The following is a 19408-nucleotide window of genomic DNA, read 5'->3' as shown; positions in this document are numbered from 1 at the left end:
GCAATACCATGTCTCGTCAGTGCAAAACACAGGTAAGCCCACCTAAGAGTTTGCGCAAAAAAAAAGCATCTGAAAGGCTCAGACTGTGAGGAACAAGATTCTCTCGTCTGATGATAGAACAATTTGGCCTCAACTCTAAACGTTATGTCTGGAGGAAACCAGGCACTGTTCATCACCTACTCAATATCAACCCATCAGTCGAGCATGGTGGTGGCAGTATCATCCTGTGAGTGTGTTTTTCAGCAGACGAGACTGATTAGGGTTGAGGGAAAGCTGAATGGAGCAAAGTACAGAGATATCCTCAAAGAAAATCTGTTCCACATCGCTCACGACATCAGACTGGGCAGAAGGTTCACCTTCCAAAAAACAATGACCCTAAACACACAGAGAAAGGCAACAAAACATGGAAATTCTGTGAATGTCCTGGAGTGGCCCAGCGAGAGCCCTGACTTGAAACCTAGTTGTACGATGCCCCTTTACGGCAATAAAAAACAACGTATTATGTGACTAAGTGGAATAAACACAAGTCTTTTCTAACTTCTTACTACAAATATCAGTTTAAAAACAGGATATGGACTGATGACCACGTCTGGGTTTCCTTGACCTGGATTCTGACACAGAAATGACACCTGGACATGAATCACACCAGATAAAAGTCCCTGGTTTGGCTTGAAACCTTGAATGCCCTAACATGCAATCAAATATTTTACTGCCCTGATTGTGACACACTGCCATCAGATAAAGACAGATAACCACACAACATATTTTGCCCAGCCTAACCTTCCGACACACCCTGAATAAGCAGTGCTCTCTGTGATGTTAGCTCAAGTATTTAACAGAATAAATAAATTTAAAAAAAAGAATATCTGCTTGCGTCATTTTTTAAAACAGATGTGTACAAAAATGTACAACAGCGACCTCAAGCCTTTAAACAGGTTATTGCAACACATACAGGTCTATCACAATGTCTGTTTTATTTTTATACACACTGAACCCATTCGGTTACAAACAGATGTTGCCAAAAACATGGCCTTCTGGGAAGAGATTAAAGTATGCAGGTGGTCATTGCACTGGCAGGCAGAGGTTCAACTGACTGCACAAGGGGACACACTATCAAGTTTGAGGTAAAGGTCCTTATTTTAAGCTCATTGAAAAAAAAAAGAAAGAAATCTATATGGGGGTTGGGTTAAAATTCAAAGACTGAAAAATTCCCCAAAAGTCCCCAAAAGTAGCCACAGAGTGACCACTGCTTGATTTTTGTTTTTTGCTGCTCTGCTGGGTCAAATGACTCCATTACATTAAGAATGCATTTACACAGCGTGCATGATGATGCAAGTGACCCAATTCTGTTCGTTTTTCATGGCCATGTAAGCAAGTAAAAAGTGCATGGATTCAGATATCGACAGATCAGATCCAGGTCTCGTTCATATGTGGAAATATATCAGACATGAATCGATGAATTTTTGCATCTACAGTGTAAGCGGACAGATCAGATATTCCCTTACCAATGCTTAGGATGGTAGCGAATGATGGCGAAAGCATTTCAAGTGAGGGTTATTAAAAGTTTCATAGTAACACCACTTTTACTTCATTTCAGCCAACTGACGTTTTCATTAGCTCAGCCTATCCTGTGGTTTGTTTCCCCAAGTGTAAACCAGTGTTATGCAGATTTCAGATATGCGTTAGGCACATTTCTGCATGGAGCAATATCTTAAGATTGTTTTAGAGGTAGTTATTTTTTAATAGTTTTTATCTATGGCGAAGAAAAATTACAAAAAGGTTACTGTTACATCCACTCCATAAACACACTTGACACACACAGATACACACCTTAGAAGTTATCAGCACCACTGATGAGCATAATAAAATTTCAGACTAATCCCAACTCCAGTAACAACAATTAGTTAATTTTTTATTATTATTAACTCTTGTTAAACTGTAACCACTGAACGGTTTATATAATCCAACTATTGTGGTTTGAGTTGTTCAAACCTGACCCAATAATAATTTTGGGATCTTTGTTTGAACCCAGATTGTTGTCAGGTCAGGAATCTATGCTCTAGCTCAACAGTCTCAAACTCAGATTACCTGTGGGCCACCGAGTGTCTTGTCTGGTCAGTCTGGGGCTAACTTTGAGATCATTGATCGAGCTTGTTTACCACGGTTCCAACTGTTGATGATGTTACCCTGAATGTCCAGCAGTCAGTTCCATGTCTGAAAACGAATCTCTCAGTTGTCTCTACATTTAACTAATGTCTTTACAGTCTGTTCAGATAAAATTTGTGGCGAGTATTTGCAGGAAAGTTTCTGTGAGCACATATCAAAGATAAAAAGAGGCACGAAAGTCTCTTTCCCAGTTCTGATCCTTTTGCTCTTTTCTCCTGTTCTCTTCCTTCCTCTTCCCTTTCCCTCCCCTTTTCTCTATGACTGTGGATGGTGGTTTCACAGCATCTCGATCTCTGGCTTTGAAGTGTGTAATTTTGGCTCTTTTCATCTGTCCATACCCCAGACCGTTGTGGTCTCTCTTCAGAACAGTAGGTACTGGCTGGTGAGGTCCCTCTCCCTCTGGTCCCAGTCCTGTCCCGGGTCTCCAACCACAACGCACCATCATCTTGTAGCTGTTACTGGACGGGGGCAGACAGTAGTTGGGTGTGGGTGGAGGATGCTGCAGACTGAACTGGTGCAGGGTGGAGGAGAGGTGTGACGACAGGCTGCAGCTGTATTGGCTACCACACACACCACACCACTGAACCGGGAGGGCACTGGAGACACACAAATGTAGGAAGGAACATTGGTAATGTCCTTTTCATATTCACACAATGTTTTTCTAGCTGGATTCATGCTAAACTCAAAAATCCTTCAAGAAATATTATTAATTATGCTTCGTCTGCAGTGACTTATTATTGTTGTTATTATTATTATTATTATTATTATTATTATTATTATTATAAGGATAAAGCCACCTGCTACAATTTTCAGATGTGGTGTAATAAACCATAAGGAGTGAAAATATACACAATTGTGGCTGGCCACTGGTGGATGAATGTGGTTTGAAACAACAGTATAAGAGACTTGATACTACTCACCTGCCATCAGATGTCGTGGGTTGCTGATCACTTCCACTGTAATTCTCAAACTCCTCCAGCACCTCATTGTGGCCAGCTGTGGAAAATGTTAAATATAAGTGAATGTTTTACTTTTATTTTGGAGTTTTTTCTTTATTAAAAAAAAACAACAAACAAAAAAATAAGAAGAACTGGCCAAAATACTCCCAATTTACTGTTAGTTTAATTAATATGTAGCAAATACACAATATTGATTACAAAACAAAAATCAGACATAAAAGAAGAGAGCAAAGCATTTTTTTAAACGGATGGAATTATCTAATACTATGCTTTTGAGCCTGGATTAATAATTTTGGCCAATAAGCTTTAGCATGGTCACAACATTTATTTCAAAGATTCTGGGATTAAGGACTGGACTCTATTTTGACCAATACATGTGTGAAAAATTATGATTCATGCTCTTTCTATCACAATTTGAGCCTGATAAATCCTGGCATTGTCAGCATCCCCGGATTAAATATTGTGCCCACAGGCGTGTATTGTAGGGACTAAGCCTGCGTTAATTTATAATAGGAGTTCCATATAAATACCTTCCAGTGCCAGATCTCTGGCATCCCTGCCCTGTATGTCAACCACGCCAACCCAGGCTGCTCCATGTTGCAGCAGCAGCCTCACTGCAGTTCTCTGTCCAGACGAGCTCGCACACATTATTGCTGTCCAGAAGAAAGTATCCTGGAAAACAGAACACAAGCTCAGTGAGTACAGTCAAACGGAATATTCACATTTTATGTTACAATTAAAGACACAGAGCGAAAGAGTATTTTACCTGAAAGTTTATGTCGATCCCCTTCGAGAGCAGCCCTCTGAGCCCAGAAATGTCTCCTTCATGGGCACAACGCAGAAGCCTGAGACCCTGAAGCTCTTCAGACCTTTCCGAGTTGCTCGTTTGTCTTGTTCTGCCATAGACTTCTCCGCTGGTCTGTCTTTGCACTGGTGGACCAGTCTGACCCTGCTGCACCTCAGCAACCTCGACTCTCCGTTTTCTTCTTCTCCCAGACTCTCTCTTCTTCCGTTTATTAACATGACTTGATGTTTTTTGTCCCTCATCACCATCTTTCACCAAGGTTTCATAAAACTGCCTGGCCTCTTTCCCACTGAGTGCATCTTTACTTTTAGAATTACACTGTTGTACAGTTTCAGCACTGAAAAAATCCTGCTCACTGGCAGGAGTAAAGCCCAAAGTGGCCATGTACACAATGACTGGAGCTCAATCACGTTTACAGGTCAGTCAGAGTAACATTGTGAAGGATAATATATAATACTCTTGTTAGAGTGGCATAGAATAGTATAAGTGTAATATTCACAAAGTGGTGAAGTTCATGTTTACACAGTAAAACTATCTTACATTTACTGACATGGAATCTGTTAGCAAGGAAGCGAGCAAAATAAAGTAGCATGCTAGCTCACTTTGGTACATAATAGAAGACGTAATTTTACCTTTAAATTAAGAAAAAAATACCCACACACAAAATACAATGTCACCGAATGCAACTAACATATTCTCATGTGAATAAACTAACAGCTAACAGTTACATTTGGAGGCGTGGTATTATTAGAGTTTAGGTTAGCATTAGCATTAGCTTCGAGATACACGAACGACTGACCGACTAAAGATAACCTTAACATATACGGTTTAACTTTACCACACACGAGGACAGCGACTGTCTCGACGAAGACGTAGCAGAACTATATGCTTTTAAGTTGGAGAAGGGTCGTTAAGTTGTCACTTCTCTGATGTGTCGTTCAACACCACTAGTTTCCTTTAATGTCTTCCTGTTTAAAAATAACAGAACGCTTTCGTAACATTGCATGTACACTGCCCCCTGTTGGACTGGATGTCTGCAAACTTATTTCAGGTATTACATGTATCTGTGTATCAAGTAAACCCAGGGATGTATTATAAAATCTGGATAGAGCACCGACCCCTCACCAAGACAATTTTGTCATGGTGGCCAAAATGTAAATAAAGTGCATTTAAAACGTTAATTATTACTAATGATTTTTCCAGGGTGCTTGCCCCTTTCCCAAATAAGTATTCCAGACTTTTTCAAAACAGAACACGTTTTTGAAGACATTAACCTTACTTTATGTAGTATTGTTGAGATTGGATCTGTTGTGTTTAGTAGTAAAGTTAATTTCAATAAAGGCATCAAAAAAAGAGAGCGAATTAATGCATTCTAATTCACAGTAAAATATGTTTTACTGATGAAACATTTTAAAAACATGAAAATCAAACACATATTTCACACAAACATGTGGAGTCTAAAATTCTGAGCCAACCTTTTGCCAGATGTTTCATATAACAGCATTTTTATTGTCCCACTTGATAAAAATGAAACTATTTATCTTGTCTGAATAGATTATTGCTACATATTAATGGGTGGTTGTATATTGTATAATGCATCCAGTTGTTTTAACTCCTCCAACAATACATGTTTACCTTTTATGAACACTGTTATTATTATTATAATAATAATACCTTCCATGTACTAGAGTGTGTACGTTTTATTATTGTGGCACTTTCATAAACCTAAAAAAAAGAGAAAAGAAACACTACAAAAGTATGAACAAGTGAACAAGCGACCGGGGTTCTTCCTCTCTCGGTTGTCCTCAGAAATGTTATCATTTCTCAGCATGTGTGTCCATGTGAGTGACCACGTCTAGAAAGGCGAATGTGTATGTGAACAGGAGTGTGAGGGTGAAGCTACAGGGACTAAACTGGAGCTGCAAATATTATTTTTTTAATTAACATGACAATTATTTTCTCCATCAATTGATGATATGTTTCATCCTCCCAAAAATACAGACATTGGTGTAAAATGTTGATCAGTATTCAGTAAGTCAGTACTTACTAAGATCAGTAAGTAAATGTCTTTAAATGTTTTGTTCAGTCCACAAATTGAAAGATATTCAGTTTAATGTCAGAGAAATGTAAACAAATGCAGAAATGATTCGCATTGAAGATAAAGTCACGCTCATTTTACATTAAAAAAAACAACATATTGTCAAAATAGTAGGTGATTAAATGAACAATCGATTAATAATCGATTGACTGCTGCAGCCACAGATACTATACCCTCATGCAGAGCGCTTGTGTTTAACAGTGAAGAGAGTCCAGACTTTAAGCTTACAGGAAACGGTACAACAAAAAACACTTTGTAATACAGAAAGATTCTTTCTGACACTAGCACAGCATTTTCTGCATACGTTAAGTAAAAGTTTGCAAACAAAACAATCTTCACATTCTCAAAGCCTCATCGTCATCATTTTGATGATCTAGTGGTCATGGCAGATAAAGTCTACACAAGGCCTTTGACAAATTTAACATAGTTTCCTATGTTTACTCCAAAAAAAGAAGAGAAACAAAAATAAGACAGACAGAAATGTGAAAAGATTTTCAAAAACACCCACTGACACAAACATGCAGAGACAATCATTGAAAATCAAAGCTTCACTGGAGTACTGTAACTACTTCTATCGAGTGGTATTTACTGATATGTCTGTTTCTGTCCCCAGTCTGTGTAAATGTCTGTCCACAGTGAGGACAAGAGTACGGCCTCTCCCCCGTGTGGATCCTCATGTGAACGTTCAGTTTGTCTTTACTAATGAAGCGTTTGCTGCAGCAGCTGCATGCGTACGGTTTGTCCCCCGTGTGGTACCGCTGGTGCATCTTCAGCTCCGTCATGCGTCCGTACGTCCTGCCACACTCTGGACACTCGTAGCTGGGCCGCACGTCCATGTGTTGTCTGCTGTGCAGCCGCAGCCCACTGGACGAGCTGAAGGTCTTGTTGCACTCCGAACAGTGGAAGGGTTTCTCTCCGGTGTGGATGTGGACATGTAACTTGAGGCTGGCGGCGGATGGGAAGCCGTTGCCGCAGATGGAGCAGAGGTGGGGTCTCTCCCCCGTGTGGATGCTCAAGTGCTTCTCCAGTTTGTTCTTATTTAAGAAGGTTTTGCCACAGATGGGGCAGTTTGACGGCTGCTCTCCCTCGTGTACGTTCATGTGTTCGGTCAGCTCCACCAGCGTGCAGAACGCATTATCACATCTGGTGCACGAGTACGGTCTCTCCCTTCTGAATTTCCTGTGTTTGAGACGGTGCTGTTCCAGGTCTTCCTCTACCTCAAATGTCTCCATACAACAGCTGCACTGAAACGGCCGTTCTGTAGTATGAGTTCGCAGGTGATACTTTAACGCTGTCAACTGTAGAAAGACGCTGTCGCAGTGCGGACATCTGGATTCCCGCCTGTCGTGGACCATTATGTGCCTCTTGTAGTGGGACAGCTTAATGAAATGCTTTTGGCACAATGAACAATAATACTGTTCGCTCTGGTGACTTTGCTCATGCTTCTTTAGTGCATACTCCACCTTAAACTTCTTCCCACATGTGTTGCAGGGATAAGATTTTTCATGAATTTCCATGTGGGTCTCCAGTTCTTCTGGACTTTCAAAGGCTTCATTACATTTTGGACATGTCCCTGTGTTTTCTTTTAGGTGAATCTCTAGGTGTTTCTTGAGGTCAGCCTGGAAGACAAATTTCTTCTCACAATCAGGGCAACTGTAAGTCTCGCCGTCATCTGCTTTGCGATGGGTCACAATGTGCCTTTTCAAATGATACATTCGACCAAACACTTTGCCGCATTCGCCGCAGATGTGGCTTAGAGGAGCCGACTGATCCTTCTTATGTGATTTGCGGTGACTCAAATATGCAGCTTTTTCCTGAAACTGTTTATCGCATGAACGACATGTGAAGTCTTCAGCAATGTGAGTCTTCCTGTGAGTTTTGAGTTCCTGCCAGGTATTTTGATTTTTCCCACATTTAGTGCAGATGTACTTGCCCAGGCCATGCTGGTTCCTCAGGTGTCGGGTCATGTGATAAGACTGGCTGAACGACAAAGTGCAGACAGGGCAGGTGAAAGGTTTCTCCTTTGTGTGTGTCCTCATGTGTCTAGCAAGTTTGTTTGCCCCTCGAAAGCGCCTGCCAACACAGATGGGACAAAAATGACCTTTCGTTTTAGTTTTAGATGGAACCTTTTCTTTCTTATTGCCATCATCTTGAGATGCAGCTTCATCAGAATCATTTTTTACCATCTTAATATTAACTTCATGTACTGTATCCTGGGAGACACCATTATCAGAGTTTGCTTCATTCTCAGCAACACCATCATTAGAGTCATTGTTCTCATTCATGTTCATCTCTATCGCTTCATCTTTATCACTCTGTTCCTCCGTCTCAGTGGTTTCTTTTAAGTCATGTGACTTGATTGTGTGATTTGATAAGGCATCATCATCATCATCATCATCATCATCATCATCATCATCAGTCACTTTTTCTTGACAGTCTGGAGATGAGATGGTTTGTGACCTGTGCACCCGCTTGTGAGTGCGTAGCTCTGCAGAGTTTCCTAAAGATTTCCCACACGTGGGGCAGATGTGTTGGCCGGCACCATGCTGGTTCCTGAGGTGCCGGGTCATGTGGTATGATTGGCTGAAGGTCACAGCACAAACGGGACAGATAAACGGTTTCTCCTTTGTGTGCATCCTCATGTGTCTGGCGAGTTTGTTTGCATCTCTGAAACGCCTGCTGACACAGATCGGACAGGAGGGACCTTTGAGTTTGCCCGAAGAAATTACAAAATCTTCATCGTCATTCTGAGCCTTGCAAATTTCCTCCTCCATTGTCTGAGATGATGATGAGGCTTCAGTGTCACCTTTATCACTGGTTTTATCACAGGCCGTATTCTCAGCAGCACCATTATCACAATTCTCACCATTATCATTATAATACTGCTCATCATTCGTATAATAGTAGTTATCTTTGATTTTAGATTTACTTTTGTTTTTAATTAGACGTGGTTTTGCTTTTACTCTTATCTCACCACGACGAGGTCGCCCTCTTCTGGCCTTCTTTTGAACAGGCGGGACGACATCATCTCCAATATCCACACTGACCCCGTGAAAATCAAACAGCTCGGATTCATTTAAACCAGATTCCACCTCTTTAGCAATAAGCATAGCTGCAGCCAATGTCATAGTACCCCTCTCCAGCAAAATCCCTTCTTTGAGATGTGGGCAGTTTGTTTTCATTATAAGCTGATCCAAAATAAGTTTGTCTTTTAAGTCTCCATAGTTGCAGGGCTTCAGCAGTTCTTCTAATGCAGACACAAACTGGTCTACAGTCTCTCCAGGCATCTGAGCCCTCTGATGGAATTTAAGGCGGCACACCTGAGAGGCGAGGTCCACGCTGAAGAAACTTGCCAGCACTGAGATGGAAGCAGCATACGTGGTTCCTTTCTGGATCAGTGTTGTGAAGATTCGCTGGCCTTCCGGGCCAAGGCAATTCTGTAGAAGCGCACACTTAGTGAAGTCTACAAGTGCATTTTCACCAAGCCCGTCAAGGTAGTTTTCAAAAGCTTTAAGCCACTTGGGCCAAAGCATGGTTGGTTTGCCTGGAACAGGCAAGAAAGGCGGAGGTGGGGACAAGATAATCAGAAGTGGCTCTGCGAGCTGCTCCAAACAGATGTCCTGTTTCTTCACCTCCTCATCTGCTTCCTTTGTGTCACACATGGTTAGTCTTTGTTGAGTGGGTTTTAGTCACCACTAAGGCTAATTTGTTTTCTTCTTCAACTCAAGTGCACAAGTCATTTAATTAAAAATACCACCATCGGCTTCTGTGTTCAAGCTCCAAATGGTTTGTTCCACTCCAGGTAAGAGGAGGAAAGCTATAAGAGAAGCAGAAACAGAAGTTAGTCTCAGGCTCACCTATTGGCTTCAGGTGGTTTTACAAATCATGTCGTCTATGATCCCGTTAAATGTGTGATCCCCAGTCGCCTTAAAAAAATATGCTAAAACCAGTGAGTTAAGGGGTACTCCAAGTCTCCTGCATAGTGTAAATGAGAAGTTTTAGCCTCGGGACTTATATGGTTGGAAAAAAGGGACCTGTCTGATAAAGCAAAGTCTGAGACATCCAGAAATATACTACCTTGCATGGGTCAAGGTCTAAAAAAAACTGAAACAACTGTTCTCATGAGCTCCTACCAAAACACTCCTGTGGCAAGTGGCTAGGCAGTCTGGTCCAAAACCATCACAATATTCAAATCAAATTGTTGAAGCTGCACAAATGAATGGCTGTCAATGTCCAAACAGCTTCACAAGTGCACATTTTTGTTCACTCTTTATGCTCTTTTCTACACTGACCTATTCAGAACCATTTGTCCTCATGGTTCTGTAGGATTGATCTGTGTCAGCCTCACAAGTCCTCTGCTAAAACAAAAGCCGATACGATACATATGGCACTTGACATTTTTCCACTATACAGTTCTAGCACAGCACAGCACAGCACAGCACGGGTCACCTCAACTTTTTGCTTTTCCATTAGGGATAGTACCTGGTACTTTTTTAGTACCTGCTCTGGCAATGTGTCAAGTGAACTGAACCAATACTAAATATATGCATCAACAGACTGCCGGTGTCGTGCCAATGTAGGTATCCCCGACAGAAAGTGTTTCCCCTGGAAACACATTATTTCAGACTGTTTACATGGCTGCCATAATTTGTATCCCCCCTCAAAATGGACAGATGAAACCTGATCATCAAATGATTTATTTTATGTATACTTCACATACTACTATATAACCTCTTGGATTATGAACAACTTTCTTCTTTTCTAGCCAAAGATATGTATTAATACAAATTATGGCAGCCACGTAAACAGTCTGAAATAATGTGTTTCCCCCCATATCTTTGGCTATAAGAGAAGAAAGCTGTTCATAATACCAGAGGTTATATAGTAGTATGTGAAGTATACATAAAATAAATCATTAAACAATGCAATTGTTGTTAGTTTTAATTTACTTGGGTGAAAGCAAGCGCACCACTGTTTCTCCGCCTCCGCGGCGGTCGGGGTTACCTACATTGGCACGACACCGGCCACTGATTGCAGTGTAATTACTGGAGTCATGAGCTTGACATAGGACACAGTAAACAAACCAAATCACGAATTGTAGATCAGTAACAAAAACAATGTAGAGTGTACAAATGTAAATAAAACCAGCAACACAGCAATTTAAACAAGTCCTGTTGTGGGCTCAATGCGTCATTTTAGAAGAGGAATAGGTTTAAGAATTAGGATTAAGGTTATCCATGAATTGGCGTTGCTGTCTCAACTAATTCAAGTCAGTGCTGTGCGTTTTTTAAGAGGGATAATAAACCAGCTGGGGGGAGTGGGGCCCCACGAAGGCCCCCTCGGCTGGACAGGAATCGGGGAGTTTGTTTTAAACCGTCACTGAAATGGAATGCTCACAACAAGACACAAACAACAGACACAACTATGTTTCCAATCGTGGTTTATGTCGGTTTGAAGAACATGTCTCCTAGCTAACACGTCCACACGTACGGCAACTGACAAGAAACAGGACATGTGTAAAAGCGTATACGGAAGAAATACAGAGGTTCATTCTTAGTCTCAGTCATCGATAATCGATGAGGAGGAGAGTGAAAAACTCACCTACCAAACTGGGTCACAGAAAAGTCCCGACGTGTGGGGGCACCGACACGCAGAGTAACGGGGAGCGGTGTGGCGCTGCTCCCGCTGCCGCTGCCGAGGAGCAGCAGCCACGGGAAGAAGGTCACTGCAGCCGCGCGGTCTGCAGACTGTCTGTCTGTGGGTGTTGTTGTATTACAACACCGACGTATGTGTGACTAACAGTGTACACACGAAGTGAAAAATAAATCCGCCATGCTAACAGTCATTTTACCGGACATCACAACAGTTACACCCCACAGTTGCTGTGTTCCGCTGCGCCACAGCGACGCCTGCCGCCTGGGAGACGCACGGCAATGAAATAAATAAAATAAAATAAAAATTATTATTTTCTTTTTATTGATTAAATAATTTACTTAAATATCTAAAAACCTATGTATTTAATGTAATATATTGTCCATAATCAGGAATACTTTATTAATCCCTGGGGGGAAATTGCTTAAAAGATGAATGAATTAGTATTTTATAGGACTAATTTAGTAATATAGTATTGTATGTGTGTATACAGTATATTGACATTTTATTCCATGTAAAGCAATATGTGATATGTTGTTGCTGAGACATCACAATTTGCACTTTGTGATAAAATAATCTATCAATCTATCTATCTATCTATCTATCTATCTATCTATCTATCTATCTATCTATCTATCTATCTATCTATCTATCTATCTATCTATCTATCTATCTATCTATCTATCTATCTATCTATCTATCTATCTATCTTTACTGCTTTCCTTTTTTATTTGATTACTGATTTTGTTTTGTGACATGTTTGCTGAGCTGGTGTCAGATTCACTGACTTTGCCGATGATTTGAAAGTTTGATGCCCAAAAAGTTGTTATTCCTTCCAAAGAGAAGACGGACTCACCTGCTGTATTAACCTGGCAATTTTTAAGCCGAGTGTTTAAACCTGAGTCCACCTCTGACTGTAAGACATAAGCGACATTTATGGGCAGAAAAAACACTTTATTCACTTTTAAATACTTTTCTTTTTTAATAACTTCCTATGACCTGGAAAATTGAATGGAAGAATAGAACAGCTGTTTTCACACACTGAGCTAAAATACTTTTCTTTTTTTTTTGCTCGAGTGTGAGCTGAGAGTTTATTTCAGGCATTTTCAGACACATTTCAGCTAACGTAATGTAGTGGTGACACACGCAGACATGTGTTCACAGTCCCAGAACTAAATTGGACAAGACAGACACACTGTTAAACAATGACCATTTATTCACACGCTGTATGAGACTCAAAACAAGCGTGACAGGGTGAGGGGGGAGGTGGGTGGGGGTGGCGGGCGCTGGCGGTCTGTGTGAGTTGTTGGGTGGAGAATCTTAAAACATACATGAACAAAAACGTACGGAGGATATTTGTTTGCACTTGAGAGGAAGTTCAAAGTACATCCAGTACGTGTCAGGCTGACGTCTGGAGGTGAGACCAGAGTTCAGGGACGGGGTGTTTGTCCTGTGTTCCTCTTCCACACTTGTTCACTGAAGCTTACGTTTATGGTAAAGTATTCTAACTCTGTCGCCTCCTTTTTCCTCTTAATCCACCAGTGCATTTGTCAACTCTCTCCAGTGCTGTTTCACTATTTGCTTTGAATTACACAGACCTGGCTGAACTAACTACTGTACATATAAGAGCACACAAGTAAAAATGGTTTCCCTGTACAAAATCCATCTTCAAAATACAAACGCACATACAATGGCACCACTTTGCTGAGCAGTGTTAAACAGAGACACCGTGAACCGTGTGGGGAGGGAGCCATACACACGTGTGTCGCACTCAAACAAGCACACCAACTTGTACAAAATTAAACTTCAGCAGAATAACTTCGAATTTTGAAACTCGCGGGGGGGATGCGGCATAAGGTGCACTGACGACAGGCAGTAGACAGTAAAAAAAAACAAAAAACATCACATGTCGCTCTCTCAGAAACCACACAACACTCTCACTGAGAATGCTTTAAGTGCTGAAGGATCCTCACCCAACCCCGCCATCTTTTATCAAATATGACGATTACTGATGATTTTCTCTTCTCCTCTGTGTGGTGGTCTTTTAAAGCTGACAGCGTCCGTGTCTGTGTATGCGACTCTGCCCATAAAAGCTTCTCCCCGCATTTAATAATTCTTCCCAGGCTTAAAAGTTCATCTCTCCTGCAGGAAGAAATCCGCACCGGGGGTGCATCAAAGAATGTCTGTGTATTTTGTGCAATCATGTGTACATACAGTAAAGAGAGAAGAGGCTTTGTGCAGAAATGTTCAACCAGTTCAAGGTTGAACGCTCTCCTCGACATTTTACACAAACGGCTTCGTCTCTCGTGGGAGAGTCTCTGAACAGGCATGAGTGTCCCCTGCGGTGCGACTGTGCGTGGACATGGAAACAGTAACTGTGTAGGCAAGCACAGTGACGGAGGCGTAAAAGTGTAGGAGAGCAACACACACAGCGACGTTGTTAGTTAACGAGGGGAGAAGACAAGTGAGAGGTGTACGTTTAGTTCTTTGGGACATGAAGTTTCATCACCAGTCTGTCCAAAGTGTCCTCGTCTTGTCCTCAAAACACTTTCTGCTCCAGAACAAACACACATGGCCCCTCTCCCCCCCCTCCTTCGTTTTTGTGTATCGTTTTTTGTGTGCGTGTATCCCTTTTTGTGCAGAATTACTCTCTATAGTCAAACAAATGAGGAGAATCCCGTCACTGGGGTACGTGATCCCGGTGGGTTGGTGTTGGGGTTCACGTGCGTGAGCGCCGGCTGCCCCGTTGGCGTGTACGCTCCGCCTGTGCTGTGCTGGGTCACCACGGTCTGGTAGTAAGGCTCCGGGTCTGCGGCGGCGCATTCCTCGTAGCCAAAAGGAGCACTGATGCCTTTCAGGCCTTTGGGTTGACGTTTCCAGGAGTTGTAGTAAGTGGGGTCACTCATGTAGTGGTTGACGAAAGAGTGCTTCGGCTGCTCGTCCTCATAATCACTGTCTGTTACCTGGACACACACAGATCAGGAAATCAGTGAGACAAATACCGACTGTTTCTACACTGCACTATATTTAAAGGGACACTGTGTAGTATTTATGGGTTTATATAACCCAAAATCCACTTTTTTATACATATTATGTGCTCCTGCATTGTCTAGTCGATGTATAATATTCTTTGTTTCATTTTCTTGAAGTGTTTCAAAAAGTCATGTCAAATAACATGGTCGCGGGCCACTGTTGCATTGCCATGACGCCATGTTTCTACGGGAGCCTGTATAGACAAACCCGAGAGAACAAAACGAGCGCCGAGACGAGGCTGAGAGCGGATCTTTTTACGCGTTTAGAATGCAGGACCACGCGTATTTTACAGCGGATAAAGGAACACCAGTACCTGACCGTACGCACGCACCACGGAGAACGACATTTGACCGGCTGAGGATACCGTAGCGCTCAGGGAAGGGAGGGGGTGAGCAGAGGAGCAGTTTGTTGTTGTAAATTTCAGCCTCTCCTCTTGATGTCACTATAAACTACTTACTTCACCTTTAAGATCTGTCATTTTATTTGAGTACATTAATTTAATCCAAATTTGACAAATCAGGGCATGAACATTATTGACTGCTCATAACACAATCATAGTCACGTGACTGCTCATGTGGATTCACATTCACAAATCTGAAAATACTGAGACTAAACAACTCGGTGTCTGTCATTCAGGCAGAAATGAATCTGTGAATGGACTCAGGAACGATTTTGAGAAACCCAATAGAGGTTTTGTGTTAAAATAAGGTGATCATCACATCAGTGGCTGACAGTCCCTGCACGACTCAACTCAACACCTTCATTAATGATAATACCTGTTGCCGAGCTGAGCCGATACTAAACGTGACATCAACACACTACCGGCCACTGATTGGCAAAGAGTGTCGTCGCTTGAAGAATCATGAGTGCGACGTCCGACACAAGAATCAAACCAAACAATGCCAAACTGTAGATCAGTTAAAAAGCATGCGTTAATTTTGCAATTAATTTTAACATTTTGCAAAAGGAAATGTCTAAAATCTCAATATTTAACAGAGGAGACTGGTGTATTTAGTGACAGCACTGCTGAAAGCCAGCAACCGTGTGTCAAATCACAACCCGTTCAGCAATATTTCAGTTCAGTGTGCTCCGGTCTTGCAGGAAGTACTGAACGTTTCTGTGAACAATACCTTTAAATTAACCGAGTCTAATGATTCAGTAAACAACTGCTTTACAAGTCACTAGTCACCAGTTTTTGTGTTCGTGTCGCATATAATATGACGTCACAGCAGTTTCATGCAGCCGTGCTGTGATGACTCCGCCCACGTTGGTAGGTAATATAGTCATGGAAAATGATACCAAACCGAGTAGTTGTGCTGGAGCTGTATCATGGAAAAGCACCATAACTAATCTTTTATTGTTAAGTTTTTTTGTTTTTTTTTTAATTATCCAGTTTGGACTCAGTGACATCAAACACGAGTCAGACTTAAACTGTTTAATTAGACTTAAAGATGCCATATGTAAGAATGTGGCCAAAAAAAGTTACTACAATCAAATTCAAAATACCGAGGTCTTTTGGGTTTCGTTTTCTGACATAACTGGCAACCCGTGGTTGCTCGGCATCTGAGACTCTACTGCACTGCAATGATTGGTAGACGGCAGTAGGTGGCGCCACATGCCAAAACATGATTTCAAAACATGAACATGATTTGCAGTCTGCTAAATATTGTTTTTAATGCAAATATTTTGGCTGTACTGTTGTTGTTGGTCAGTTCATTATGTTATATGAACATTATTCCATATTAGGAGGATTTTATGGCCAGTTGCTTTAGATTTATTACATAATGCACCTTTAATTACACGCCAAAAAGCATGTTCACACTCTAAAGGTCATCAAATCAGTGTCAGTGATTGTAAAGCTGAAATAATAAGCTTTTGATTTTGTTGTCGTTATTATTCTGCCTCTGTTTGGTCTTTGTGAACAGAAACAATCGAACGTAGGTCATATGAAAAGAGGCTCTATCAAGCAGTGTTATCAGACCTGACTGAGGGAGCAAATGATTGAGTAAAGGCAAGAAGAGATGGGTGGGTAGATAGAAAGAAAGAGAGATAGATACCTCTGACTCTGAGACCTCAGTGGGTTTCTCTGTGAGTGTGGTGCTCTCAGTGAGAACAGCCCCATTATAGTTGTTACAGATGTCCTCATCAGAGTAATGAAGGCCGCCTGGACTAGGCCTGGGGGGAGATCTGCACATACACACACATTAAATCTGGTATTAATGTTGTATTTTGATTAAATCTAGAAATATGTATTTTTCTGTGTGTGTGTGTGTGTTCACCTGGTCCCATTCTTTTTCAGGAAGGAGTTCTTGGTGTTGATGGTTCTGCTGTTGAGCTCCAGAGCAGTGAATCCTCCGTTGTCCAGAGTTACCGACTCCTCCACTGTAGACACGTGCTTCCCTGGACAGGCACAGAAATAAAAAAGGAATCAGACGTTCAGTCGTTTTAACTAAAGATAAAAAGCACTTTGGTCAGTTGTGTGCAACAGCAGCTAAAACCGTTTCCTGAAATTGTGTGTCACGCTATATATAAATAACAAAAAAGTCCCAGGAGATTTGTGTCATTCTGTCATTAATTTATCTTTTATCACTTTTTCTAAAAAATCCATTCTATAATAACCTGTTGTAAACACTATTGTTGCTCTAATCGCCACGACTCACCACAGCCACGGCACAACCGAACTGTAGATCAGTTAAGAATACTTAACAATCCTAAAAACGTGGGTTAATCTCCAACAACTACCAGGGAAATGTCTTAAATCTCAATATTTAATAGAGGAGTCTGATCGCGACTGGCATCACAAACACTGCCTTTGTATTTCAGTCCAGTGACTGTGTCAGACTGAGTCTGTGCTCCCGTCATGGAGGAAGTACTGAACAAATGTTTTTGATCCAGTTACACTGAAAACAACTGCTTTACAAGTCACAAGTCACAAGTCACTTGAGGCGAGGCGGGCGGGACGGAAGTGGAAAAGGGCCACAAGATACTTGCAGCAAAATGTCAATTACTTTTTAAAAGTCTCCGAACAACTGACGTATTTTTTAGTGAAGTTACTTTCCAGCACAGATTTATTATCTTTAATATAAATGACTTTTGCATGTAAAATGTCCTGGCACTGGCACAGCAAACATTAAAAATGAATCAGAAAACTGTATCAAGCACCCTGAAGCTGTGCTGACGTGACAGTGTTGCTGCAGTGAAGCCATTTTGTGTCCATGTTGTGTTTGGCGTAAATTATCATGAGGTAACAAACCTGATCTTGTTTTTCTCTCAAATGACACTTTACACTTATTCTAAAGGAACAACACTGCCGGAGGCTATTTCACTCTAAATAAGAAAACAAGTGAGCTGCTGCATTATTCAGATATAAGCTGTGTCACAGTGTAAAAGTGAAGTCTGTTGTAATGAGACTGTGGACGCTTCAAGACATTGCTGTTTGACAATGTTGCTACACAACTGAAAGAAGTGTCACCATTTGCCAACCGAACACAAATAACTTTAGACTAGGGCTGGATATAATAATGAATTCTCTGACAGAATCAGAATCAGAATACTTTTATTATCCCGGAGGAAATTGTTTAGTTACAGTTGCTCCATATCAGACTGTAATCAATTTACTCCATCAATTAACATGTTCTGAGAGGGAAACTACTTAAACACAAGTTACTAGACATACAACGAAAAAAAAAGTATGGGAAATAAAGCAAAAGTTTAAAAAGTATATGAATGAACAGGAGCGACTGTAAAAGGCTGCACGCCGGTTGACGCATGCGCACTAATTTTCATTTTCAACTTTTGTAAGTGTGAAAGGATAGAAATGAGTCACGATGAATCTGTGATTTTCCAACAATTGCCGAACATGTTTTTTAATTATTATTTTGATAACAGAGTTACTTAAAAGTAAATATTTTACAATTTCTTTGCTCCTCTATTTTATGTAATCTTTATTTATACAGGTTAACCCACTGAGACATGGGGTCTCATTTTCAAGAGAGACCTGTCAAGGACAACAATAAAGGGAATGTGTCAAGTAAATAAGCAAATTCAAATTAAAAGAGCAAGAGCAGAAGTTCCCAAAGATGCCATCTATAGTGACGCTGAAGGAATTCTAAAATTCCCTATGGGAAACAAGCTAAACAGCATGAGACTCAGCTGAAGCATGTTCCAGGTTGAGGGGGCAGAGGAGGAAAATACCTTTTTGCTCTGTGCGGACAGAGGGGACAGTAAAAGTAAGAACGTCAAGAGTCTATGCAGCGTGGACAATGATGAGCAGCTGACCAGAGAGTACAAAGTGCAATGGTGTGTGTGAGGGACCTACAGCCTGTAATTAAGTGCACCGGAATGTAAGTGCACCATGATAGACGGCATTAAGATCAAGAAGAGGCAAGAAGAGGGTGACAGCAACAAGTAATCTTGACAAATTAAAAATGTTTGAGGACAAGGAAACACCTCCCTTGTCCCTCATAAACAGTTATGAACGATGCAGTCCCATCACAGCTTACAGTTTACTAGAATCACATGAAACAGCTGAAGAAAGAGTGAATGACTTGTGTTCATCGAGGAGCTACTTTCTCGAACTGCACCATGTGAGACATTGGAAGTTGTGTGAACAGTGTGTGGATTCTGCTTGGGTTAAGTCACTAGACGTGTCCCAATTCAGGGTCTGTATCCTGTGAAGCGCCCAGTCAGAGGAGG

At 41.3% G+C, this 19408-nt stretch overlaps 3 protein-coding genes across 3 annotated transcripts in view; all 3 read right to left on the bottom strand.

The window, feature by feature from the left end:
- Positions 1–1056: 1056 nt before the first annotated feature.
- On the bottom strand, positions 1057–4838 carry gpank1 (G patch domain and ankyrin repeats 1). The gene is made up of 4 exons (XM_083909071.1): positions 3892–4838; positions 3656–3797; positions 3087–3162; positions 1057–2762 (listed from the first exon to the last, which is right to left on the bottom strand). The coding sequence occupies exons 1-4, from the start codon at positions 4312–4314 to the stop codon at positions 2321–2323; spliced, it is 1083 nt and encodes a 360-aa protein (XP_083765197.1). The 5' UTR covers positions 4315–4838; the 3' UTR covers positions 1057–2320.
- A 1723-nt stretch (positions 4839–6561) lies between these two features.
- Positions 6562–8313, bottom strand: LOC310943680 (uncharacterized protein; the record flags this gene model as incomplete). Its single annotated transcript, XM_083909316.1, has 1 exon — positions 6562–8313. The coding sequence occupies one exon, from the start codon at positions 8311–8313 to the stop codon at positions 6577–6579; it is 1737 nt and encodes a 578-aa protein (XP_083765442.1). The 3' UTR covers positions 6562–6576.
- A 6024-nt stretch (positions 8314–14337) lies between these two features.
- sdk1a (sidekick cell adhesion molecule 1a) overlaps positions 14338–19408 on the bottom strand; it is a gene marked incomplete at both ends in the record, with an annotated part of 322636 nt that continues 317565 nt past the window's right edge. The window contains 3 exons of the mRNA XM_083909607.1: positions 14338–14643; positions 16771–16900; positions 16993–17113. Of these exons, the coding sequence (XP_083765733.1) occupies positions 14338–14643; positions 16771–16900; positions 16993–17113 (557 nt within the window). The remainder of the gene's footprint in view (positions 14644–16770; positions 16901–16992; positions 17114–19408) is intronic.

The sequence above is a fragment of the Microchirus variegatus genome, assembly GCF_963457635.1.
Source record: "Microchirus variegatus genome assembly, chromosome: 23".
NCBI classification, from domain to species: Eukaryota; Metazoa; Chordata; class Actinopteri; order Pleuronectiformes; family Soleidae; genus Microchirus; species Microchirus variegatus.
The sequence above is the reverse complement of the archived record's forward strand: the minus strand, read 5'-3'. Positions and strand labels throughout refer to the sequence as shown.